The 27158-nt window shown below is 38.4% G+C and overlaps 1 protein-coding gene and 1 long non-coding RNA gene across 18 annotated transcripts in view; one reads left to right on the top strand and one right to left on the bottom strand.

Moving 5' to 3' along the window:
* Positions 1 to 9800, top strand: part of MCF2L (MCF.2 cell line derived transforming sequence like) — a 362484-nt gene extending 352684 nt beyond the window's left edge. For 9 of the 17 annotated variants that reach the window (XM_072621919.1, XM_072621930.1, XM_072621928.1 and 6 more), the window contains 6 exons: positions 1751 to 1825; positions 3544 to 3624; positions 6148 to 6269; positions 7292 to 7407; positions 7502 to 7605; positions 7746 to 9800. In XM_072621919.1, the coding sequence (XP_072478020.1) occupies positions 1751 to 1825; positions 3544 to 3624; positions 6148 to 6269; positions 7292 to 7407; positions 7502 to 7605; positions 7746 to 7831 (584 nt within the window). In that variant the 3' untranslated portion in view covers positions 7832 to 9800. Of the gene's footprint in view, positions 1 to 28; positions 122 to 1750; positions 1826 to 3543; positions 3625 to 6147; positions 6270 to 7291; positions 7408 to 7501; positions 7606 to 7745 lie in introns of all 17 variants that reach the window. The other 8 variants (XM_072621934.1, XM_072621935.1, XM_072621924.1 and 5 more) reach the window with 5 other exon arrangements.
* LOC140512648 (uncharacterized) overlaps positions 1 to 27158 on the bottom strand; it is a 41928-nt gene that overhangs the window by 3509 nt on the left and 11261 nt on the right. Inside the window, exon 2 of the long non-coding RNA XR_011969865.1 lies at positions 2434 to 2501. This is a non-coding gene — a long non-coding RNA (uncharacterized lncRNA). The remainder of the gene's footprint in view (positions 1 to 2433; positions 2502 to 27158) is intronic.

Here is a 27158-nt window from a genome sequence, read left to right as displayed (position 1 = left end):
TTTTCTTTGTCTCTTTTTTCCTTTGTAGATGACACAGTTGCTAGCTCTACCTCAGAGAGCTCTGCGCTGTCCAAAAAGCGCTTTACACTGCAGGGTTTTGCTAACCTCAAAAGTCAGAAAGGTAAATGCAGCCCACCTTGGACTCTTTCCCATTTGTTGTCCACCATTGTGATAGTGTGTCATTGTATTTGTGTGACAGCCCATTGGTGTGTTATGTGCAGATGTTTCCTGTCTTGGTAGCATACAACGCTTAAGAAATTTTAAGCCCAATTACCTCAGATGTCAAACACATCAGCATTAAATAATAACTCACAACATTAAAAAAAAAATTTTTTTAACTCCCATTTTGAAAAAGTAAAGTTTGCAAAAAGAAAATTTGCCCAGAAATTGTTGGTGTCATTTTGGTTTTTTGGACCTAAATTCCTTTTTTTCCTGTTAGATCGTTTATTAACCTTTCCTGTCATAATTGTTCTTTTCTGACAAATGATGAGCCTCATGTTACCTTGAGGGCACAAAGATAATTCACCTGCTCTGAGACTTTCCTGAGCATTCTGGGTAATGTGATTCCATATATATGCTTAGGTAACTGAGAAGCAAACAGCACTGGTGTTCTATGCTTGTCTTTGCAGAAATTCCATGTCCTTCTGCTAAGGGTGAGGACATGGCAATAATGCTTCTACAAAGACCAGGTTTCCATGTAGTTAGGTCCTTCTAAGAGGCAGCTAGATGGTGCAGTAAACAGACTACTGGGCCTGGAGTTAGAAAGAGGTGAGTTCAAATCTGGCCCCAGACATATAGTAGCTTTGTGACCCTGGGCAAGTCATTTAACCCTGTTTGCCTCAGTTTCCTCATCTGTAAAATAAACTGGAGAAGGAAGTGGCAAACCATTCCAGTATCTTTGCTAAGAAAATCCCAAGAGGTCACAACTGAAATGACTCAACAACTTCAAAGTTAAAAAAATAGTAACAACTTCAAAATCCTGTTTAATCTTTCTACCTTTTTGAAAACACAAACATTTCATTTTTTTTTTACTGTCTTTCTGAATAATTATACCACAGGATGACTATAAAATAAAGATTCATTTCCATTAGTTGCCTTTGGAAATTGAGTTTCATCCAACAAAATATTATTAGATGCTTGCTATGTACAAGGTACTGAGGATAAAAAAAGTCCCTGTCTTCACGGAGCTGTTGAAAATAATCTTCTTCCTTTCTGACTACATGCATTTACTGTATCTACACTGCTAACTCTCATGACTGTTTTGCAGTTACATCCTATGTTTCCTGGAGTCATTTTCCAGATCTTCCTCAATCCATAATTCAGACACTCAGGGGAGTGAATATTTCATCCACCAAAGCAGATTGCAACCCCCATCACACTTCAGTAGATCTTTCTGAGATCCCTGTGGCCAAGAAAATCAATCCCCTTGGGATCAACCCTGTAGACTAGACATAAGCCTCTATCTAAACTCAATGAAGCAAGTGCACAGGACCCGTGCTTAAAAACCTTTTCAGTTTAGTCAGACCTGCCAAATCATATGCATCATTTTCTCTCTAGCAGAGCCTTTGGGAATCTAGAGACAGCCCCATGCCATAGGGAGGCATCAGAATAGAATTTCAGTGGAAACAAAAGTTAAAAGAAAATCCCATGATTATACATAGAACAAACTCAACTACTTAATATTTCTCCCTCCCATCTTCATTATCTCTCTTCTGTGTTTTTTTTCCTTTGCCTGTTCATCTTACTGCAGCTTCTCCTACCAGTCCTGACAAAAAAGCTAAGCGACATGAAGTTAAGAGTGATCCAACTCCTTTTGGTTTAAGAGGTAGAGTGATACGACTTTTTGTACACAAAACGACAATCCACTCTCCAATTCCACCAGAAAAGCCTTTGGGGCACTTCAGGGATGCTGTGTATATGTTGTTGTTGGCTATTGCCTTGTGTGAACTTACCACTTCCTTCCTTGCCAGCAAAAAACTTCACATGTATTTATAACCATAAAGTTCTGGTTATGTCATCCAAAAACTCACATGATGACTTCAGTTCCTTCAGGATCATCAGTTCTATTATTAAGCCCGACTTTTCCCTAGTTCTTGAGTCTGGCCCATTCTTATCCCATTCTGAGACACTCTGAGCCCTCAGAGGCACCACAGGGTTCAGGCTGAGTACCTTTTACTCACTTTTCAATCAAGCTGCAGGGTAACAAACATCCCAGCTTTCCTAAGCACCTAAAACAAATTGTCACAGGGTAGCATAAGCACTAAGGAAGGAAAATGAGTCCATTCTCATCCTTTTGTTTTTCTATGCATGCCTATTTATGTTTATTAAATAGCTTTTATTAAGTTATCTGGAGAAAACAAATTTTTTTCTTGTGTCATTTTCATTCCAAGTGTAAGGCTGGAATAGATATTAACTGTAAGCCTTATTACTTACGCTTTTCTAGCTGAGACGTGAGTCCACTTACAGCCGTTCTCATCCAGTCTGTTTCTTCCATTTGTCACCTAAAAAGAGATTTTACAAAAATTAAAGATGGTACAGACCTATTTGGTGCCTTCATCTAAAGCACTATTCTATCAAAAGTTTCCCTAGAATAATACATAAGTCATCGGATTTTAGTGGTTTATGGCTAAGACTACCCAAGGAATGTTGCCGTGTTATGTTCTTTCATATTTATTACTTTCTAGGGATTTTTGAATTTCAATCTTTACGTATTTGTTTCCTTGCATTCTCTATTTTACTGCAGTAACAATTTCCATGGACCTGCTAAAGTATGTTTGTCCAGAGGACATCTGGCAGCTACATATATTTTCAGGCCCAGTAAAAGAATGTGCCACAAGCAGGAATTTTGGCAGTAGAAAAGTAGGGGCTCTGCTTTAGGCCCAACCGGTAATTTTTATCTTTAGAAGATGCTGTCAGATTAGTATAGACTTTTTTTTTATAAAACAAGATTAGTAACACTTGCACATAAAGTGCCTTAAGTTCCAATATTGAAGGGTTGTACATAATAGCTTGCTATAAATTAAATGCCCCCTTCTCCAGCAAAAGGGACTGCCCACTTAGTGGCAGCAAAAAGGTTGTTATCTAGTTAGGACAAAGAGTCCCATGCTTAAAAGTATTTAATTACAAAACTTGGTTGAGATGGGTAAGAGAAAGAAAGCTATTTCAACCTCAGCATCCAGTCCTCTTATCAGGAGTGGGGAACCTGCAGCCTTGAGGCCACATGTGGCCTTCTAGGTCCTTAGGTGTGGCTTTTTGACTGAATCCAAGCTTTACAGAACAAATCCTTTCATTAAAAGAGTTTGTTCCGTGAAGTCTGAATTCAGTCAGAGGGCCACGTGTAACCTCAAGGCTCAGCTCATCCTTTTCTGGACAGGTCCCACTAGAAGTGTTAGAGGAGTCAGAGGCTGGTTATAGATTTCCACTTAATACTTTCTCTTGTCATTTCACTAGTTGTTCCTGTTCCCAAAGGTAGAACCCCCAAAGCATGCTAAATTACAGTGAGATTTACCATAGAAAAATTCACAATTCCTAGTTCTTTCACAGATGCAAGCCCAGTAGTAACACTGACCAGGGCCAGGTGGTTCAGCTCATCTAACTTGGCCCCAGCAGCCCAGCACAGGAAAGGTAAAGCCCAGGGCTGGCCTGGCCCTGCCCTTGCCCCAAATCTTGCTGCGATTTGGAGTGAATCCTAATCCTGGGGGGCAGTGGGACGGCACTGGACATGGCTATGGCTCTTTTCTGGCTCTAACTAGTCGGTTTAGAATGCTTCTTTTGCTGACTTAAGATACTCTACTGATTGATGGCAAACTGAAAGGAGAGATAGTAAACAGGAATGAGGCTCTTTTTTCTCCCCATCTTGTTATCTGTCTCCTCCTTACCTGCACAAAGTGATCCTTTGACCTCCTTCTTAAAGCCATGCTTTTCACTGAGATTAAAGACAATAGACAGTGATTGGGTCCTGAGTTTCAGCCAACTCTGCCTCTACCACCTTTCCCAAAATATTTGCGTTTGACTATTATTAGTTGTTTGTATATCCAGTGAAAATCAGGCCTCCCACAGTACTGGCGTGTAATTTGGGAAATGCATGCTGTGTATCCTGGTTGGGTCAGGACCAGAAAAGAAACTGCAACGCTTTGTTCCTCATTTCTGCTTGTTCCTAATCATGAGCAGCATGGCCCTGTGGACACAACTGGGCTCTTACTCCCACAGGAATTAAGCTGAAATTTGTTAAAGGGTAGAATGCATTTTACAAGGCTGTTTGGATTTTTTGATGTATATTCATATTAACAGTTTCCTTGTCCTCCTAAAACATAATTGAAATCTCAGTAATAAAAAGAGGAAAAAATATATATATACATATATGTATATGTGTGTATATGTATATGTGTAATCTATATGTTTACACTATACACAGATGTGAGTGTGTGTACATATTATATGTGTACGCACATTTATGTGTATAGCAGTTGCCTACTTAGGGATACATTGGCTTACTGCAGAAGCAGCACAGTAAGGTGTAGCAGTTCTCAAACTGTGGTCTCAGGACCCCTTTACATGCTAATCAATTAATGAAGACCCAAAGAGCTTTGGTTTATGTGTGTTATATCTACTGATATTTGCTATATTTGAGATTTAAACTGATACATTTTTAAATGTTTATTAATTCATTTAAAAATAATACCAAACTCATCACATAGTAACATCCTTAAAACATCATTTTGAACTGTATTTTCCAAGACTATAGTTGAACTATCTTTTCCATTTATTCAGTGGAGTGGCTTGGTTTTACATGTTTTTTGCAAATCTGGCTTAATGGAAGACAGCCACATTCAATCTGTTGTGATACAGTGTTTTGGCTTAATTAAATTTATGACGAAAATTTGACCTCAGATATGTAGTTGAAAATAGAAGGTGTAGTGTAACAGACAAATAACAGTATTTAACATTGTGAAACATAATATGTAATATAATAAATAATATTATGAAAATAGTTTTGACTTATAGATACCCTGCAAGAGTTTCAGAGTCCCCCAGGGGTCTGTGCACCACCCTTTGAGAACCAGTGGTATAGTACTATAAAACAGCCTTGGGTTCAAGTCTTTCCCCTGGAACATACTGGCTATGTGAGCCTGAATGAGTCAATTAACCACTTAGTGCTCAGGCCCTTCTCTAATACTAAGGAGATGCTGATTTTCTTTGGTAGTGGTAGTTTCCAACTTCAATGAAATCAAAGATCCAGTTCAAAAGGAACCCCTCCCCCCCCAAAAAATAAAGCACATATGCTTACTTTTTCCTTCCTTGGATTTTTTATTACTCTACTAGATTAATAGTAGTAATCACAACCCACTTCTAGTTGATATGATGAAGCACCAGATGGTCCTTTTCTTTTACTTGAGCATCTCTGATGTGAGGCAGAAGTATAGCTTTTCCAGGTGTTCCTATTGAGTTTTCCCTGGAATGTTAACTCATGTTCACCAAAACAGACTAGTAGAGAAATCCCATCTGCTAGAGAAGGGATCTCCTTCCTTTCCTCACAGGGACAGGTGTAACTTTACAGGGTCCCCAGATAGTATGACAAAGAAGAGATCTGGAATTAATTTCTTTCCATTGCACTTGCTTAACAGATGGTAGCATTTGTCAATTTTTTATCCTTATTTCCCTAGTATTTTTTTTTTTTACAAATGAGTCCTAAACAGTTTGTACTAGATATTTCTGAAGTCTGAGATTACACAGAGAGACATTATTCATAACAGAATTTGGAAAAGACATGGTATATGTGCAACAGATTTTTTTGGCTTTGAATTCCAAAGATTTTGCCATAAACGCTATGTCCATGTAGACATGATACATCTTGAAGGCAAGAGACATGATATTCTTCATGTTACGGCTGTGACACTTGCTAGTTGCATGACCCTGGGCGTAACTCTCTGAACTTCAATTTCATCTGTAAAATGGAGATGATAATACTTGAACTACCTGCTTCAAGACTGTGTGGAAAATACTTTGTACTAGTTGAACTTCTTTGGAAATAATGATCTCATGTTGGTCCAGTTCATGCAGGGCTCTAAAATTCCACCAGCCTTTTGCCTCAAGGTTAGTGCCTTTGTGTGAGGTATTAGTTCTAAGTTCTTTACTTCTTTTGATCAGGTTGGACTAAAACTTCCTCTTCACTTGATGCTGCTGAAGACAATGATGGCTGGTCAAGCACTGAGGAGCCACTGAATTCATCAGATGCAGAGGAAGAAGGTGGAGCAGGACCTGGGAAACTGGTAAGCCTTTTAGAGCCTTCTCCTTCTGGCTGTGGCATGTTACAGGTGCACTTTACTATATTCTGGAGATATTCCCTTGCAAAATTCACCTAAGCCAAATTTTTATCTTCTGAATCCAGTCTCCTTCTTGGCAATCTGATAATCTCATCCTCACTTTTGTGATTTGTGTCTAATTGGAAGTGGCCCCTAATACTGGAAATTTGAGTTTCTCAGTCCTCTGAGGAGCATCTCTGCCAGATAGTTTTTCAAACAGAACCTCTAAATTCCAGAGAGCTGCTATTTTGTAATGTGAACTACACTATTTTCTCCCTTTTTTTGTAAATTGGAATGTTCCTGATTTTTTCTAAAGCAGGGCACACTTATACAGGCTCATGAGGTTGGTTGGAGCGTAGGTCTTCTTTTTCTAAATAACATGTCTAAAAACTATTCATCAGATTTATTCTTAAGGATATATGTGCACTTTTGTGGTCAACTATAGTAATTCGTTTGAACAAAAGAGGTCTTCAAATGTGAGTCTCCTGAGTGCCTCACACCAAGAGATTATAAAAACAACGGCTAACATTTACATAGAGTTTACTCTGTGGCGGGCATTATACTAAGCACTTTATACTTATTATTTCATTTGATTATGTGATTGAAGTTCACAAGTATGGGCAGAGTCAATCTTTTTACGTTTTCTCACAAGGACTTCAAGTCCCTCACCTTCCCAGACTCCCCTTCACTCCCTTCCTTGATGTTTATGGAACCAGCACCACAAATTTGACACTGTCTTATATTACGCTCGTTATCTCTGAGGGCCAGGAATATGTCCCAAAGTCTTTACAATGAGGTGAAACTGGTCACCGAAAAGCTACTCATTGCTTCTCAATATGCACTAATTTATATTTTTATAATCTGTAGTCCACAAAAAAGTGTTTTTCTGCTTGTATTCAGAAGAACAAGCCCAAATACTATAAATCATTTTTGTTGTTTTGGCTGCCTTTTCTTCATTCCTTTTTTTGTCCCCTCTTCCTAAACCTTAGGTTCCTGGCAAATATACAGTTGTGGCTGACCATGATGAAAAAGGAGGTCCAGAAGCCCTTGCTGTGAAAAGTGGAGATATAGTAGAATTGCTACATGAGGGAGAAGAGGGACTTTGGTAAGGGGGAAAATCATCTGTGCATTTTACCTTTTTTTAAGACATTTTTTAAACCCATAGAATAGAACCATTTGACAGACACCACCTTTCTTAGGTTTGTAAAGAACATGACCACCAGCAAGGAAGGCTGGGTACCAGCCAGCAACCTGTTGGCATTGATTGGCAACTCAAAATCAGCTCAGTCTTTGAGCAGCTCAGGTAAGACTATACTGCCTTCATCTCCAGGGTTGCCTGCTTTCCCATTCCCAGTTATATGCCTATGTGTTTAAAATCAAAGTTAAAAATAAAAGCAGTTACAATATCTATTTATTCTCTTAATTATTTTCCCTCTTCTCTAGAATCTGGTACCGGTTCCACCTTTCTGAGCTCCTCCTCGAGCTGCAGTGAGAGTTGCAATGCCACCTTTTCGGACATCAAGGGTTAACGACTAAGGCCTACTTCTTAAGATTCCTGAAATAAGGACACCATGCGCAAACTTCTGACAGCTGAATTGCAGGAGCAAAAACCATTGTGTACATCTGACAGTTTTGTCATGCTTGGAATTTACTTAGTTTAGAGAAGGGAAGTTTCTTTTAAAAATAAAAGAAGATTCAGAAGATGACTCTGAGAATCTGAAAATAATTTACTAGAAAAACTCCTGAGCTGTATGTAGAACAACATAAGGTGCAAGAATAAAAGGAAATATCCTGAAATGGGACATTCAAGAAGCTTCTCATCTGTAGTCTTGATTCCAGAACTCACTTCCTAATGTACAATATTCCAATTTTCACAGAAAAAGACCAGTTCAATCATGCCACATTGGAAGAAATGGACAGTGGTGAATGCCCTGGTAAAAACAAGGCTTTGTACAAAGTATGGCTGAGCAATGTACACTACTCATCATAATCTCAATGAACATTCTTTTATGAGTTGATAGTATCTCATTACAAATAACTAGACATGAGGTTTTAATTCAGTTATTCTGATTTTGTTTTCTTCTGCAAGAATATGCATCCTTTTGAAGTTGGTCGCTAAAGAAATGAACAATTCACTGACCCAATAACTTGGAGACAGGACTATTTTATCTTCTACAACTTTTTTTTAAGGAAATTATTTGGTGGCCATTTTTTTTTTTTGTGGTACGTTGGCCTCTAACCGAGTTCTTTACCAAGAATCACTGTGTTTACAAAAAAAAAAAATTTGATACCGCCTTTGATACAGAACTATTTTTTGTTACTATGGTTCACATTTAAACATATTTGTAAAGTTAAATGTTATCTTACCTGTCTATAATACCAAGGTAACTTCATTTGGGTGAAGCTCTTTGGTTGTCGGTGAATGAAATTAGGCTGGTTTTGATTGCCAGAAGAAAATACAAACTATAAAATATTCATCATTTTTTTCTACCAAAAAAAGGCGTGGGGGACCGCTTTCCATTTTTTAAGAACTTCTCTACATTACATATGTTTTTTACTGTTTTTAAAGAAATGATAAAGATGCAATTTTGGCAGGCTGTTAGCCCAATCAATGCTTTTTATTATAGCCTGAGATTCTGAGTTCTAACCTTCCACTATGCAGACTTAGATCTTCAGAACTTTCCTCTGCTTAAGACAAACCTTTGGTTGTCCATGTGACATTATTTTACAATACTTTGAATATATCGATATAAATGCAGAGAACATTTTTTTGCTCAAGGCAGAACTGAAAAGGAAATGCTTCATTTTTTTGTTTGTGTCTGTGTGTGCGTGTGCGTGTGTGCGTGTGTGCGTGTTTCAGAAAACAAAATTCTTGTTCTACTGATAGCTGAAACACACTCTGTACCTAATTGGGGCAGATATTTTTTATATGTATGTATATATGTTAATGTGTGTATATGTGTGTATATATAAATATTGATGTAAAGGATGTATTTATAGTCTCCATGCTGCTGAGAGTATGTCACTTTACAATCCATAAATACAAGTCTTTACGAATGCCTGAAACATGAGACTGATTGAGATTTTGTTTCCTACTCCGCATCCCATATACTCTATCAGAAGGAAATCACTCCACATTTCCTATAGTCTGTGAATCTCTCCTTAGCCAGAAACCTCTTGCCTCAAGTGCGATATTGATAATGGAACATGGGAAGAGGCATGATGGCTTTCCTTCAGGTTTGTGAATTATTTGTAAATGCCATGTAACATAATTTACTCAAGTTTATTGTTCAGATGCTTTCCTTGCGGCAGACTCGCTACTTTGTGATTGTCTCATCTCAGCACTTTAAACCTCACATTTCATTCACTGTTACTTTTTTTCTACTGCTAATGTAAATGACGTACAAAATTAGAATTCTTTATTGTATGTATTATGGTTGGATGAATAAATTTCAGCAGCTCTTTGCTGTATATATATCCTTCATTTTATAAAGAGAACCATAGCATTTACCGTGTCTTCTTGTATCAGAGTGCAATTTGGGCCTTTTTTTCTTGCAAGATTCTCATGAAGTGTATATAAATCTAACTTTCTGTAGGATTTATTCAAGCTTTCTTTGCTTTTTGTCTTAAAGTTGTTAGTCCTCTTACAAGGGCTCAGCCTCTCATTCTGTGTGGCATTGGAGAAATCGCTTGTCTGTGATGGTCACAATGTTTCTTTCACTCATCTGTAGGTTAAGGTGACAGTGTAACCCATCATACTTTCTCTCTTTCATCCACTTCTAATGAAGGAAATGAGGAAAAGATTGAAAATTGTGAAAAGGGAGCAGGTTTCATCAAATCCTTTCTGTGGAATGGGATGTTCTGGGTCTTAGCAGCATGAAACTCCACTGCCTAATACAGTTATGTTGCTAAGGCAGTAGCATTATGGGTCCTTATTAGCACCTTCCTGTAAGAAACTATATTTCCTTGAGCTTTAGCTCCTTAACACAACATTGACTTATTCAAAAAATACTTGGCATGTACTTATTATAATTAAGTACTCTGTTAAGCAGAGGTGGGGAACCTGCGCCTCGAAGACCACGTGTGGCCCTCTAGTGCAGCCTTTTGACTGAATCCAAACTTCACAAAACAAATCCCCTTAATAAAAGGATTTGCTCTGTAAAACTTGGACTTAGTTGGAGGGCCACACCCAAGGACCTAGAAGGCCACAGGTGGCCTCGAGGCTGCAGGCATTGTGAAGAGACAATGAAAAAACCCCAGCAGCATCTTAAATAGAGACAGTATTATGTCTCTTTTCTGAAAGAAGAAACCATGACCCACTAAGTTTAACTTCTTTTCTCGATAGCATATTAACGCTAGACCAGACATGTATTTCTAAATCCGAGTACGTAACTCCATTCATTATGCCAGAAATTTTACTAAGAATTTTACAGAGACTTAGAGCTAGGCAATAGCTCAGAGATGATCTAGTCTAATTCTCCTATTGTGCACATGAGGGCACTGAGGCTGGGAGACAGTCTTAAGTGTGATTTGCCCAAGCTCATAAATCCACAAAGTATCACAAGTGGAATTAGAATTCAGCAATCTTTCTATTATACCCAAGTACTTCTGTACAGAATATTTAATTTATCACTGAAATTACTATTGGTCTAGTAATTGATATGTTTGATAATTTTTGTTTCAATGTGACCAAAAAATCTATATGGCAGAGGAACAAGCATAAAAAAACATATTTGTTAAATGATTGTAGATATAAGGAGAAGAGAACATGAAACCAAATAGGGATGGTATTATGGAGTATTGGAGAAAAAAACTGCTACAAACTTCCACTTACTTATCTTCCTTTTAACCTTTCTGGATATGCCATGTCCTCACCTTTAAATAAAGATGTTGAATTAGATATCTCTAAGGTTCTTTCCAGGTGGAACAGTTTGAGTCTTTCTTTACCTTTTATTTCAGACCTTCAAAGACCCATGATTTTATTTCGCTACCTCCCTTGACCCATGAGGGTTACAACTCCTCCATGCTTCAGTAGATCATCTTCATGGGTTATTTTGGCCAAAAAAGTTCATCATCTGATGATGGATCTGTCTGAACAATCCAGGACCCAACAGTGCTTATCCTCCATTGTCATAGCCTTTTAGGACCCAGGGTCACCTCACCTGAATGAAAAATTAGAGTGAACCAGGGTTCTACATTGGTTTTTTCATCCGTTAACCAAAGATCTGACAGAGAGAAATTAAACACATTTTGATATTGAAACCTGTGCACTTGGAGTCTCAGAAAGCAAGCTTTGTAGGTGAGTAGTTGGAAAAATTGGAATTATTTCTTCAGGTAAACAAATCCAACTGACCAGAAGGAATGGGATGTGTGAATAACAGAAACCCCAGGTCATGGATCTCTGCTGGGAAAGCTATTTTTAAATAGTCCAAGCACACAGTGTGATACTCTCCAAGCAAGAGGATAGGATGGCAACTGGCTGCTCCCACTGCCACATCCACTATGGGAGATAAGTTCCAGGCCATTAGCCAAAGACGTTGGGCTTCCTCTGCTTGTTGGGGGACATGAAAATGTGACAAAAAGCAACAAAACTAATTTTTAATTTTCCCCTCACACCAGTTTTTCAATTTGTGTATTCACAGATGATCTGAAAAGAATGGAAATTTTACACTTTATCATGTAAAATAAAAGGCATTTTAAAACCAAAGTCCAAAGAAAAGTTAACACTTTCCATGCTGTATGTATTCAGTATCTCGTGGAGGCATATAGACAATGACAAGAGTATTTGACTATACTCTGAGATTCAGATTCTACCTATAGTAATCCCTATGTGATCTTGGGCAAGAGTCAACCTCCCTGGGTCTCAGCTTTCTCACCTAGAGGTTGAGACTAGATGGTCTCAGAAGTCCCTTCCAGTTCCCAAACTATGATCTTATGAACTCTAGAACCTAAAGACCATCTAGTCCAATCTGGACCTGACCCAGAATTCCCTCTACAACAACCCTAACAAGTGGCCATCCAATCTCAGCTTGCATACCTTCAGTGAGAGGGCAGAGGATTAGTTGTTGTTCTATCCTTTGTGTTTGACTCGTGTTGACCCCATTTGGGGTTTTCTTGGCAAAGTTACTGGCATGGTTTACCATTTCCTTCTCTAGCTTATTTTACAGATGAGGTGAGGCAAACAGGGTTAAGTGACTTGTCCAGGGTCGCACAGCTAGGAAGTGTCTGAGGTCAGATTTGAATTTAGGAAGATGAATCTTCCTGACTCTAGGTTGGGCGCTCCATTCACTGTGCCACCTAGCTGCCTGACAACAGATGCATCTAAGACAGATGCCATTTTTGAACAAGAATCCTTTTTTCCTTGCTGAGCAACTGAAACTTCCAGTGGGTTAAGACAGTTCTAGTTTAATACATCTGTTAACTAAAGGTTGTGTGCATTTGGTTGTTGCACTCTACACTCCCCCAGTACAAGAAAGTCTGTAAACTTTATTAAAAACAAAACAACCCTACAACATCATTTTATTGACTCAAAGATTCTGTAATTAGTCAGAAACTGAGCAATTATATGGTGGGCATTTCACCATTCTCTTTGGAACGTGCTGGCCACAGGTCATTGGAATTAATGGTAGAGCCAGATAGGTAAAGAAGTTGACTGCCAAATGGATCTAAGTTATCAAGGAGCAAGGCACTTTTCTCTCTGATCATCTGTTTCCTTAGCATACCTCACTGCAGCGTGGGAACCTGTAACATGGTGGTTTCCCAATGCCCCTTTCCTCTGCTCCTGCCCTTGTTCCCTGGTCACTAGGTCTGCTACACCTACAACTTGTCCTCCGTATTCCTGACCCCAATCACCTAATATGATCTTTTCTCCTAATCATTCCCAGCCCTTGATGACTTGACTATATTCATAATTTCAAGTGACCTCATCATAACAATGGAACAGGAAGAGCTAAGCCCTTCCCCCAACCCAAAGATTAACGTCAGAAATTACAAAAATTTTTCCAAAAATCCAGAAATTTCTTTGCCCATGTCCATTTTTCTTCTCTACCTACTTTCACCACTTACTAGGGTAAGGAAATACCAGTATTTGTCCATGACAGTTGCCATATCTTTGCTTTCCCTCAAGCAGTGCATCTTCATCAATACCAGTAGATGGCCCTATGTGACCTCAGTCAGTCAACCAGCATTTATTAAGCATTTACTATGTGCCAGGCCCACAAGTGCTCACACACTTGCTAGTTGTGTGACCTGGGCAAGTCATTTAACTTTGTTGCTTCAATTTCCTCATCTATAAAATGAGCCAGAGAAGGAAATGGCAAACCACTCCAGTATCTTTGCCAAGAAAACCCCAAATGGGATCACAAAGAGTCAGTACTGCAAAAACACACAAAACTGTGCTGAGGATACAAATATAAGCAAAAACTGCTTACTGTCATCATGAAACTCTAATGGGACCTCCTGGTATTCAAGTTCCCTTCATTATATTGTAAATCAAACTAAATAAATTTTCTTTTTATACCAGAAGAAATCTTGTATTTTACCTATTTTTTCTTAAGATGTACATGTTTATATTATATAAGATTCCTTGGATTTTGATACGCAAGGCAGAAAACAAGAAGACATATGCTTGCCAAAGCTTCACAAATGGTTCTTGTTTGTACTAATTGTACTAAGCATCAGAAAACTACAGGATGTCCTCAAAGAGATACACAATTACCCAATCACAAGAAAAACCAAATGGACAAAGACAACTTGTTCACAAATTGAGATATCCTTGCTATATGATATACTTGAATTCGTCCAGTAATACATATATCTTAGAAGAGTCCATCAAATGGAAGAACTTAGGCAGAGAATTGAATAGAAGAGCAAGCTATCTTTTATTTGGGATATTGTGTTTCACTTTCAATAATTTCAAGCTGCTTCCTGAAATAGACACTCATTTTTTTTCATGTAAATAGATTCTCAGTAATGCTTTACAGCAACAATTCATGAAGTACCTTGATATCCAAAGGATGAGAACTACAAGTGATTCAAAAGAAAGCGGAAAAACTCCAGGTAGTCATTAGTAAGTCTATTGCCAATGGTATTTGTGTACAAAAAGGTGATTTAAAAGATATGATTGAGATGTCATAGGTGGGCAAGTCATTTAGTAAGACCAAAGAATAGACAATGGGGCAATTGTTCAAGTAATGAAAAGTTGAAACACTTAAGGAGCCTGTTGATTAATCCTCTTGGGAAGATTTATTGGGGGCTTCATGTGGAGTATAGAAATAAGATACAGCAGCAGAGCAGCTTTATGCAGAACAAAAAACATGAAGGGGTTGTGATCTCCTTCCATGGATGGAATATCAGCACTTCCAAAGCTTCATTAATACATACTAGAAAAAAAATTAGATTGTTTATTGTTGTTAATTTGTTTCGGGTGTATCTGATACTTCATGACCCCATTTGGGGTTTTCTTGGTGAAGACACTAGAAGGGTTTGCAATTTCCTTCTCTGCCTCATTGAAAGTAGTCTAGTGACTGGAAAGGATGATAAAATCTTAAAAGAAAATATAAAGGAAAACTGCCCTGATATCTTAGATCCAGATGGAAAAATAGAAATTGAAAAAATTCAATAATCACCTCCTGAAAGAGACTCCAAAATGAACACCCAGGCATATTATAGCCAAATTCCACTGTTCCCAGGTCAAAGAGAAAATATTACCATCTGTCATAAAAACAGTTAGGATCACACAGAATTTAGTGGCTTCCATGTTAAAGGAGTAAAGGACTTCTACTATGATATTCCACAAGGGAAAAGAGCTAGTATTACAACTAAGCATAACCTACCCAGCAACACTGAGAATAATCCTTTGGGGTGGGGGCAGGGAATATACATTTAATGAAATAGAGGATTTTTAAGCATTCCTAATGAAAAGACCAGAGCTGAATAGAAAAATTGACTTTCAAATAGAAGACTCAAGAGAACCATAAAAAGGTAAACATGAAAAAGTAATCATAAGGGACTCAATAAAGTTAAACTCTACATCCCTACATAGGAAGATGGAATATATAACTCCTAAGAACTTTATCATGGTGTGAGTCAATTATGTTAAGATGATCTCAAAAAAGCGTAAGGATGAGAAAGAAGGATGCAAAGGGGAAAGGGAGAGGTAGAATGGAAGAAATTTTTTTATCACATAAAAAAGACGAGCAAGGAAGAACTTTTATAATGGAGGGGGAAATGGGGGGATGGCAGGCAATGCTTGAACCTCACTCATTGGAATTGGTTTAAAGAGGGAGGGAGAGAAAGAGAGAGTGTGTGTGTACACATATACTCTACACATATAGAAATCTATCTTACCCAGCAGGAAGGGAAGGGAATAAGAGATGGGTTGGGAAGGAGGGGAGAAGGGATAAAAGAGAGGGTGGATTAAGGGAGGAAGTGCTTAGAAGCAAAACAGACTTGAGGAAGGACAAGATAAAAAGGGAAAGAAGGATAAACCAGAGAAAATAAAATGGGAGGAAATACATTTGGTAATCACAATTGTGAATGTGAATAGGATGAGCTAACCCATAAAATATGGCCTCCATATCTTGTAAATAAGTTCTGGCATCTATAAATAAATAGTTCAAAAGAAAATGACTCAACACTTGATGAGACATAGGACCCTGTACTTTTGAGAAGAACTCAGGACTACAACATGCCATTCTTGAGTGGTTTAAAAAAGTAATGAAAATAATAAGAGCAGAATTTATGGTCTACCCACAAGAAATAATTGGCAAAATAGAAAAATGTGAATCTTTGATGGCAAGACTCACCAAAGAAACAAAAGAGAACAGTTAATTGGGAATGTAAGTACACAAAAGTGATGGACAATCTTGAAGGGAAGCAAAAAGCAATAGCATTAAAAGAAAAACTTGCTCTGTATTTAAGCAGAATATATTGATATTTAAGACATAGGCAACCTAAAAATCATGTGTCCTTGAAGAACATGACAAGTCAAAAAACTTGAACAATGCAAGAAAAAATAATACAAGAAAATTGCCCAGAACTCCTAAACACAGGAAATAAAATGCCAATTGAAGAAACCTATAGACCATCTCTAAAAAGAAAAAAAAAACAATAAGGCAGCAAACTTAGAGACACATGGTGGTTAAATCTAAGAATTTAAAAATAAATTGAAGAATTTAGAATTTCAATTCAGAAATAACAAATTCTGCCAAGTGACCAAGAGAAAGATCTTCAAATACAATGGAAAATAACTTTAAATACCATGAGTATTCTGCACCCACCCAAAAATGCAGACAGGAATGGAATGATGTATTCTGAAGAGCAGGGGAACTCCAGATTCAGCCCAGGGTGCTCCACCCTGCAAATCTGAGCTTAACTATTAATGAAAAAAGACACACACTCCATAGTAAGGAAGTGTTCGAGACATTCTTAGAAAGAAAACCAAATCTGGAGAGACAACTGAAATGCAGAAGGGGTGAACAAATATAACAGCTTAGGACAGCAGTAGAGTGACTTCTTTCTAAATGTACACAAGGAAATGGGGTGAAGATAGAAGTCAAATGGAGGTAATGGTAAAGAGGTAGGTCTAGAGCAGGGATGGGGTACCTCTGATAAAGGGTGGCCTTGAGGCAACATGGTCCTCTAGGTCCTCAAGTGTGGCCCTTTGACTGAATCCAAACTTCACAGAACATCTATAATTTGCTGAGGTCTCCACATTTATTCTGTGAAGTTTGGATTCAGTCAAAGGGCCACACTTGAGGACCTAGAGGGCCACATGTGGCTTCAAGGCAGCAGGTTCTCCACCCTGGTCTAAAGATTATGAACAGAACCCTGCAACACACCATCTAAAAATGAATCAATATTTTGTTTTATCTTGGGTTTGGTTTTTTTATGGAACTACACTACAAAATAGAATGGCAAATGGAATTGGGGAGGGAAGGAAGAGTACAGAAGGGAGTGTGTGATATCCCCAGGTAAAATCAAGAACTAGTAATAACAGGAGACCTCTCAAAAAGAGAAGAGCCTGCAGGGGAATAAGTGAGGAGGAGGAGGAAGGGAAAGGGAAAGGCTGAAAACCGGGGGGAAGAGGGAGGTCTTGTTTTGATGTTGGGAGTTTCCACTCATGAATGACCTTATGGATGAAGAGAGATGTTCTATGAAGCATGATGGGGACCTTGTACTGGGTGTCTATAAAGATTTGGTACAAGACTCATCCTGCTTTGAGAGGGAAGGAGGAGGAGTTGAAATTCTTGGGGGCAACTGAGAGGGAACCTGTGACAGTGGGCACACATATACCCAGAGAGATTTGGAGGCAAATAAAGAAGGAAGGTGACCAGGGGGAGGTTATACGTCAGAGGTGGACTTCATAATCAAGGACATATGTGAAGTTGGGGCAGGAGGGTCTTGCTTTAGGTCAGTGTCTTCTCTATCACCTACAGGAATTGGTATTTTTCTGGGCTGAGACACAATGGAAAGGGGAAATCTATAAAACAGTATCATAAAATACTTAGAAGAGATAATCCAAGTGGTGAACTGATCCAATCATTCTGGAGAGCAGTTTGAAACTATACCAAAGGGCTATAAAAATGTGCATACCCTTTCGCCCAACAATACCACCTTTGGGCTACATCCCAAAGAGATCATAAAAACAGGAAAAGGTCCCACATGTACAAAAAGATGCTTCAATATTTGGAAAATAATCAACATAACTAATCACATTAAAAGCCAAAATATCCAAAACCACATGATAATCACAATAAGTGCAGAAAAAGCCTTTAACAAAGGACAACACTCAGGTTAAAAACCCAACAAAGTGTAAGCTTTGCAGGACTTTTTTTTTTAACTTCATAAAAAGCATCTTTCTAAAATCAAAAGCAAGCATCATGTGCAATGGGGCTACTCCACAGGGCTGGGGAGCCTGTGGCCTTGAGGCCACATGTAACTTTTAGATCCTTGTGTGGGGCCTTTTCACTGAGCCCAAATTTTACAGAACACATACTTTTATTAAGGGGATGTGTTCTTTGAAGTTTGGATTTAATCAAAGGGCTACACTTGAGGACCTAGAGGGTCACACATGTCACCTCAAGGTCATAGGTTCAGAACCCCTGAAAGTCTAGAACCTTTTCCAATAAATATGGGAATGAAGCAAAGATGGCAATTTTTGCTACTATTATTTGATATGCTTCTATAATTGGTAGCAAAGGCAATAAGACGAGGGGAAAAAAACCAGAGAAATAAAGATAGGCAAGGATGAGATAAAACTATCCCTTAAGGCTTCTCTTTCCTGTTCACTTTTTCATGTTTCTCTTGATTCTTGTATTTGAAAGTCAAATTTTCTATTCAGCTCAGGTCTTTTCAACAAGAATGTTTGGAAATCCTCTATTTCATTGAAATTCCATTTTTCCCCTGAAATATTATACTCAGTTTTGTTGGATAGGTGATTCTTGGTTTTAATTCTAGTTCCTTTGACTTCTGAAATATCATTCCAAGTCCTTCAATCCCTTAACGTAGAAGGTGCTAGATCTTGTGTTATCCTGATTGTACTTCTCTAGTCTTATTTTCTCCCCTTTTTTGGGCATTTTCCCAGCCAGTTACTTGACTTTTGAGTCCTTTGTCAAGTGGGGTGTATGCTACCCTAGGTTTCAGAGGTTTTGTGCAGCTGTTCTCTGAGATATCTCTAAGGGCCTGTAAGTTCTCAGTTCCTCCAAGGTGGTACAATCAAGGGAGAGTTTACTCTTCTCCTGGCCTGCATTCTGGTCTGTGAGCAATCATAAGCACTTTTTTCTACCCAGGATCTATGAGTAGGATTCCCTCTCCACAGCTGCCACCAACTCCACCACGCCAGCTCTCCTCCTTTCCCCAGGACCACCACTCAGAACTGAGACCCAGATCAACCACTCTATTCCCCCAGGGTCTTTAGGCTGAGGGCTCTGAAAGTGGATGCTGCTCCCTTGGGGCTGCTCTCCTTTCACCCAGATGAAAGAGCTTTCTTACTGACCTTTGAAGCTGTCTTTGGCATTTGTGGGTTGAGAAATTTGAGAACCTCAGCTTCTATCCATAATTCTGTGCCCTGAAGCCTGCTCCAGTCCTGTCCATGCCATGCTGCTCAGTTCCAAGCCTGGTGCAATAGACCCTTCCTGTTGGCCTTCCAGGCTGTCTTGAGCTGGAAATCTCTTTCTCTCTGTCATTTTGTGGTTTCTGCTGCTCTAGAATTTGTTTAGAGTCATTTTTTACAGGTATTTTATGGGTTATGGGGGGAGATCTAGAGGAGCTCCATCCTTCTATTCTGCCATCTTGGCTCCATCCCACAAGAAAAATCAAAACTATCCCTAGTAGCTGATACTAGGCTTGTACATTTGGAAAATACTAGAGAATCAGCAAAGATACTAATTGAGGGGGCGGAGCCAAGATGGCGAAGTAGAAAGACGCACATATACATAGCTCCGAACCCACAAAACACAGAACGGCAGAGGGGACTAACCCAGGGCGAATTCTGCACCCAGAGACCACGGAATATTGGAGCGAGGGAGATTTCTGTTCCAGAGAGACCTGCAAACCTCTCGCGGGGGATCCTTCGTGCCGTGGACTGGGCGCCAGGGCGAGAAGCAGAGAGCAGCCCTACCGCGGCAGCAACAACGTGGGAAGAAGATCCGAGAGGGCTGTGAGACGGGATCTCCAGCGGCCACGCGGGTCCCCCCACCCACAGAGGGACCTGCAAACCTCTCGCAAAAGGTCCGTTGCGCTGCAGAAGCAGCGCCCAGCCCGGACCTGCGGCGGCGGCGGCTGTGGCTCTGAGAAGCACAGTTCTAAGAGGGCTCCGGAGGCGGGATCTTCAGCAGTGGCACGGGCCCCCCCACCAACAGGTGACTGACGGGGGTAGGTGAGAGAGTCTCTTTGGCAGGTTGAGAGGGGAGTGAGGTGCCCCCATGGCTCGTGCCCCCCCGGGAGGTGGGGACTGAGAGGCGGCTGCGGAAGGCGGATCCCCAAGCGGGCGGGAGCCTGGTTCCATTGTGGAAGGTCTGTGCATAAACCACCTGAGGGAATTGAGCCAGAGAGGCGGCCCTGCCCCTGACCACCTGAACTTAATTTAACACTGAATAGCAGCCCTGCCCCTGCCAAAAGCCCCAAGGCGGGAAGCATCATTTGAATCTCAGTCCCCAAACGCTGGCTGGGAGGACCAGGAGGCGAGGTGGGTGTGAGGAGAACATTCAGAGTTCAGGCCACTAGGTGGAGAATATGCCAAGAAAAGGGAAAAGAAATAAAACTATTGAAGGGTACTTTATCGGAGAGAAAAAAACACTTCCTCCCCTCCTTTCTGATGGGGAGGAACAATGCTTGCCATCAGGCAAAGACACAGAAATCGAGGATTATGTGTCCCAGCCCACCCAATGGGCTCAGGCCATGGAAGAGCTCAAGAGGAATTTTGAAAATCAAGTTAGAGAGGTGGAGGAAAGACTGGAAAGGGAAATGAGAGGGATGAGGGAGAAGCATGAAAAACAGATCAGCTCCCTGCTAAAGGAGAACCAAAAAAATCTTGAAGAAATTGGCACCTTGAGAATTAGCCTAACTCAGCTGGCAAGGGAGGTGCAAGGGGCCAATGAGGAGAAGAATGCTTTCAAAAGCAGAATTAACCAAATGGAAAAGGAGATTCAAAAGCTCACTGAAGAAAATAGATCTTTCAAATCTAGAATGATACAGATGGACACTTTGGACTTTTCGAGAAAGACAGATATCTCAGAACATACCGCACAGATTCGAAAAATGGAAGATAAAGTGAAATATCTTATTGGAAAAACAACTGACCTGGAAAATAGAATCAGGAGAGGCAATGTAAAAATTCTGGGACTACCTGAAAACCATGATCAAAAGAAGAGCCTAGACATCATCTTCCATGAAATTATCAAGGAAAACTGCCCTGAGATTCTAGAACCAGAAGGCAAAATAAATATTCAAGGAATCCGCAGAACACCGCATGAAAGAGATCCAAAAAGAGAAACTCCTAGGAGCATTGTGGCCAAATTCCAGAATTCCCAGGTGAAAGAGAAAATATTGCAAGCAGCTAGAAATAAACAATTCAAGTATTGTGGAAATACAATCAGGATAGTACAAGATCTGGCACCTTCTACATTGAGGGACAGAAGGGAATGGAATAGGATATTCCAGAAGTCAAAGGAAATAGGACTGAAGCCAAGAATCACCTACCCAGCAAAACTGAGTATAATACTTCAGGAAAAAAAATGGTCTTTCAATGAAATAGAAGACTTTCAAATTTTCCTGATGAAAAGACCAGAACTGGAAAGAAAATTTGACTTTCTAACACAAGAATGAAGAGAACCATGAAAAGGCGAACAGCAAAGAGAAATCATAAGGGACTTACTAAAGTTGAACTGTTTACATTCCTATATGGAAAGACAATATTTATAACTCTTGAAACATTTCTATATCTGGGCACTGGGTGGGAGTACACACACACACACACATGCACACACGCACACATACATAGAGACAGAGTGCACAGAGTGAATTGAAGAGGATGGGATCACATACTAAAAAAAAAAAATGAAATCAAGCAGTGAGAGAGAAATATGTTGGGAGAAGAAAGGGAGAAATTGAATGGGGCAAATTATCTCTCATAAAAGAGGCAAGCAAAAGACTCATTAGTAGAGGGATAAAGAGGGGAGGCAAGAGAAAAACATGAGGTCTACTCTCATCACATTCCACTAAAGGAAAGAATATAATGCACACTCATTTTGATAGGAAAACCTATCTCATAATACAGGAGAGTGGGGGACAGGGGCTCAAGCAGGATGGGGGGGAGGATAGAGGGGAGGGCAGGGGGAGGAGAATGCAATACGAGGTCGACACTCATGGGGAGGGAAAGGACCATAAGAAAATAGAAGTAATGGGGGACAGGACAGGATGGAGGGAAATATAGTTAGTCCTATACAACACAACTAGTATGGAAATCATTTGCAAAACTAAACAGATATGGCCTATATTGAACTGCCTGTCTTCCAAGGGGAAGGGGTAGAGAGGGAGGGAGCCAAAGAAGTTGGAACTCAAAGTGTTAGGATCAAATGTAATGTTATTACCACTGGGTAACAAGAAATACAGGTTAAGGGGTCAAGAAAGCTATCTGGCCCTACAGGACAAAAGAGAAGACGGAGACAAGGGCAGGGAGGGAGGATAGAGGAGAGAGAAGATAGGTCACAGGGGCAATTAGAAAGCTTGGGTCTGGGGGGGGGGGAGGGAAAAAAAGGGGGGAAAATTTGTAACCCAAAAATGTGTGAAAATAAATGTTAAAAGTTTAATAAAAAAAAAAAAGAAAAAAAAAGATACTAATTGAGACAATTATTAGCTTCAACAATGTTGCAGGCTACAAATAAACTCTTAAAAATCAACAGCATTTTTATATTATAATAGTAACAACAAAATCCAAGAAACAATAATAGAAAGAGAAATTTCATTCTAAATAACAACAAAGTGCAGAAAGCACAAGAAAGACTTGTACAGATTGAACCACAAAGTGCTCTTTAAGGAAATACCTTAGTAGCTGGAGGAGCATAATAAAAATTTTGATACTACTAGAGTTAATTTACACTTTTCTTCTTGAATCAATATTTACCTATTTCTAACAATTTAAAAAATTTTTGAGTTCCAAATTTTCTGCCTTCTTCCAGCCCCTCCCCACTTTGAGAAGGCAACCAGTATAATATTTATTATACATGTGAAGTCATGCAAAACATTTTCATATTAACCATGTTGCCCTGCCCCCGCCCCCAAAGTGAGAAAAATAAAGTGAAAAAAGAATACTTCAGACTAGACTCAGAGTTCATCAGTTCCCTCTCTGGAGGTGGATGGCAGTTTTCATCATGAATCCTTTGGAGTCATCTCAGATCGTTGCCTTAATTAGAGAGGCTAAGTCTTTCGCAGTTGATCATTGTTACAATTTTAATGTTACTATGTACAGTGTTCTCCTGTTCACTTCACTTTGCATCAGTTCACCTAAGTTTTCACAGGTTTTTCTGAAACCATCATCCTCATCATTTTTTATATCACAATAATATTCTATCTCAATAATATTCTATCGACAACTTGTTCAGCCATTCCTTAATTGATGGGCACCTTCTCAATTTCCAATTCTTTGCTACCACAAGAAGAGTCGCTATAAATATTTTTGTATACATAGATCCTTTTCCTTTTTCTTTGATCTCTTTGGAATATAGACCTAGAACTGGTATTACTGGGTCAAAGGGTACACACACTTTTATAGCCCTTTAGGCATAGTTCCAAATTGTTCTCCAGAACAGTTGGTACAGATCAAAACTCACTAACAGTGCATTAGTGTTCCTATTTTTCCATATTCCTTCCTCAACATTTGCCATTTTGCCTTTTTGTCATGTTAGTCAATCTGATAGGTGTGAGATAGTATTTACCATTTATCAGTTGGGGAATGGCTCTTATTTTTATAAATTTGACTCAGTTTTCTATGTATTTGAAAATGAGGTCTTTATCAGAGAAAATTGCTGTAAAATTTCTTGTTCCCAGTTTCCTGCTTTCCTTCTAATTTTTACTACATTGGTTGTTTGTGCAAAAACTTTTTCATTTCATTTAATCAAAATTATTCATTTTATTTTCCATGATCCTGTCCCTTGTTGAATAATGAACTTTTACTATATCCATAGATCTGATAGGTAAAATCTTCCATGCTACCTTAATTTGCTTATATCACTCTTTACGTCTAAATTTTGTACCTATTTTGACCTCATTTTGGAATAAGTTTGAGATTGGTCCATACTTTGTTTCTGACAGACTGCTTTCCAATTTCCCCAGCAATTTTTGCAAATACTGAGTTTTTACCTCAAAAGAATAGATCTTTAAGTTTATCACACATTAGATTACTAGGTCATTCAATCTATTCCACAGATCCACTATTCTATTTCTTAGTATCAGATTTTGACGACCACCACTTTGTAATATAGTTTGAAATCTGGTATGTCTAGACCACCTTCCTTTACATTTTTTACCTTGATTTCCTCAATATTCTTGATCTTTTATTCTTCCACATAAATTTTATTATTGTTTTTTTCTACCTCCACAAAATAATTCTTTGGTAGCTTGATTGGTGTGGCACTGAATAAGTAAATTAACTTAGATGAAAGTGTCATTTTTATTTTATTGACTCAGCCTACCCATGAACAATTAATATTTCTACAGTGTTTAGATCTGTCTTTTGTTGTGGGAAAAGTGTTTTGTAATTATGTTCATATAGTCCTGGGTTTGTCTTGGTAAGTGGACTCCCAAGTATTTTATATTGTCTGCAGTTATCTGAAATAGAATTTCACTGTCTTTTCTTGGTGTGTTTTGTTTGTAATATATAAAAATGTTGATGATTCATGTGGGTTTATCTTATATCCTGCAACTTTGCTAAAGTTGTTCATTGTTTCAACTAACTTTTTAGATGATTCTCTGGGGTTCTCTAATCATATTATCTACAAAGAGTGATAGTTTTATTTCCTCATTGCTTACTCTTATTTGTTCTACTTCTTTTTCTTGTCTTATTGCTATAGCTAGCATTTGAAATACAACATTGAGTAATAGTGGTAATAATGAACATCTTTGTCTCACTCTCAATTTTATTGGGAAGGTTTCTAGTTTATCCCCATTACAGATCATGCTTGCTCTTTGTTTTAGATAGATACTACTTATTTTAAGAAAGCCTCCATTTATTCCTATACTTTCTAACATTAATGTACACTTTTAATGCTATGCCAATCAAATTACCAAGGGGATATATTATAACTTGATAAAATAATAACAAAATTGATTTGGAAAAACAAAAGCTCTAGAATGTTAAAGGAAATTATAAAAAGAGGTAGGGACAAAAGAGGAATAGCATTTCTAGATCTCACACTATTTTATAAAGCAGTAGTCATCAAAATCTTTTGCTATTGGTTACAGAATAGAGAGACAGATTAGTGGAACAAACTAAACAAGGAAAAGTCAGAAATAATGAAACTCAATAAGACAATGTTTGATAAAGTGGGAAAAAAAGCAATCACCTATGAAGAAGTCCTTATAAAAAAAAAACTATTGGGGAAACTGGAAAGTAGTCTGATAGAAATGATGCTTAGACCTACGCTTTATACCATATTCCATGATCTTAATGGATTCATGATCTTAATGTTAAAGATCATATTATTTTTTAAAAATTAGAAGTGCAGATAATCATTTGCATCTCACAGCTATGGTTAAGAAATGTATACTTAACCAAACAAGAGAAAGGGGCAATTACAAAAGATAAAATGATAAAATAGATGATTTTGATTACATGAAACCAAAAAACTTTTGCATAGACAATATTAATACACTGAGAAGGGAAGTGATTGAATGAGAAAAAGTCTTTTTATCAAATTTCTCTAAATAAGGACTTGATATCCAAGATGTATAAACTACAGCTATATAGATACAAAAATATGTACACACGTATGTGCATACACACGTATATGAGTAATAGACATTCCCCGGTGGTTATTAGTGGTCAAAGGATATAAACAAACAGTTCTCAAAAGAATTCACAAAGTATTTACCTATGAAAGAATGCTCCAAATCACTGATAAGAAGAGAAATGCAAATCAAAATCACTTTGAGGTTTCATCTCACACCCTGCTAAGTGGCAAAAATGACAAAAAATGTCAATTGTCAATTGTCAAATGTCAACTGTCAATACTGGAGGATTTATGGAAAGGTAGGCATGCTAATACATTGTTGGTGGAGCTATGAAATAGTATAAAAGTTTTGGAAGACAATTTGGAATTATGCAAATAAAGTAACTAACATGTCCACATCCTTTATGCAGCTTATACACATTACGCAGCTTATACACAAAGGAAACCATCGACAGGAATGACTTATACACATATACCAAAATATTTTGATGACAAAGAACTGGAAACAAGGTAGATACCTATCGATCGGGTATATAAATGTGAATTATGTATGTGATGAATACAGAGAAACATGGAAAGATCTCTATGAACTGATACAGAGTGAAGCGGAACCAAGAAAACAATACGTACAATGACTATAACAGTGTAAATGGGGAAAAAATAAAACAACACACGCAAAAAAAAAAAATCAAAACTAAATATTATACATGTATATATACACATATATATTATATAGATCAAACATTATTTAAATGAAGAGCTATGAGAGAATATCTCCAAAATTCTCCTTTATGGAGATAGGAGGTATACTTTTTCAGATTTTTTCAATATATCAATCAACTAGTTGATTTTTTTCTCTTCTTTTTTTATCTTTAAAATAATACTATTTGTTATATGGGATGACTCTCTGGAAAGGGGAGAGGGATGATAGTAGAGATGATAATGGTCATATAAAAAACAGAATACATCAATAAAACACTTATTTTAAAAAATTAAACAAGTTTGGCAGTAAATGGTGCAGGAAAGATAAGGCATAGACTGAATGGAACAGAAGGCTCAAAGGAAGCCTGGGGAAACCTAAGCATGTTTAGAGACTAGTGCTATATAGCTTATCTTATTCAATACATGTGGACAACCACATTATGGTTCCCATTTTACAGATGAGGACACGTACATTAGTAGAAAGACAGTTTTCACAGTCCCAAGTGAACTAGGCCAAGCCTAGTTGTTCCTACAGACACAAATCTCCCTTTGACCGCACTTGGAGACCTGTGCCAGAGTAAGTAGAGGTGTGGGTACAGAAGCCAACCCTTGAGTTAGCTAGTGGAATAATTATTATTCCTACTTTACGCAAGGAAGAACTCCTCTGTACAGGGAATTGAGTGCCTGTCCCGCAGTCAAAAGGCTA

Source organism: Notamacropus eugenii, chromosome 6 (assembly GCF_028372415.1).
Source record: "Notamacropus eugenii isolate mMacEug1 chromosome 6, mMacEug1.pri_v2, whole genome shotgun sequence".
Lineage (NCBI taxonomy): Eukaryota > Metazoa > Chordata > Mammalia > Diprotodontia > Macropodidae > Notamacropus > Notamacropus eugenii.
The sequence above is the reverse complement of the archived record's forward strand: the minus strand, read 5'-3'. Positions and strand labels throughout refer to the sequence as shown.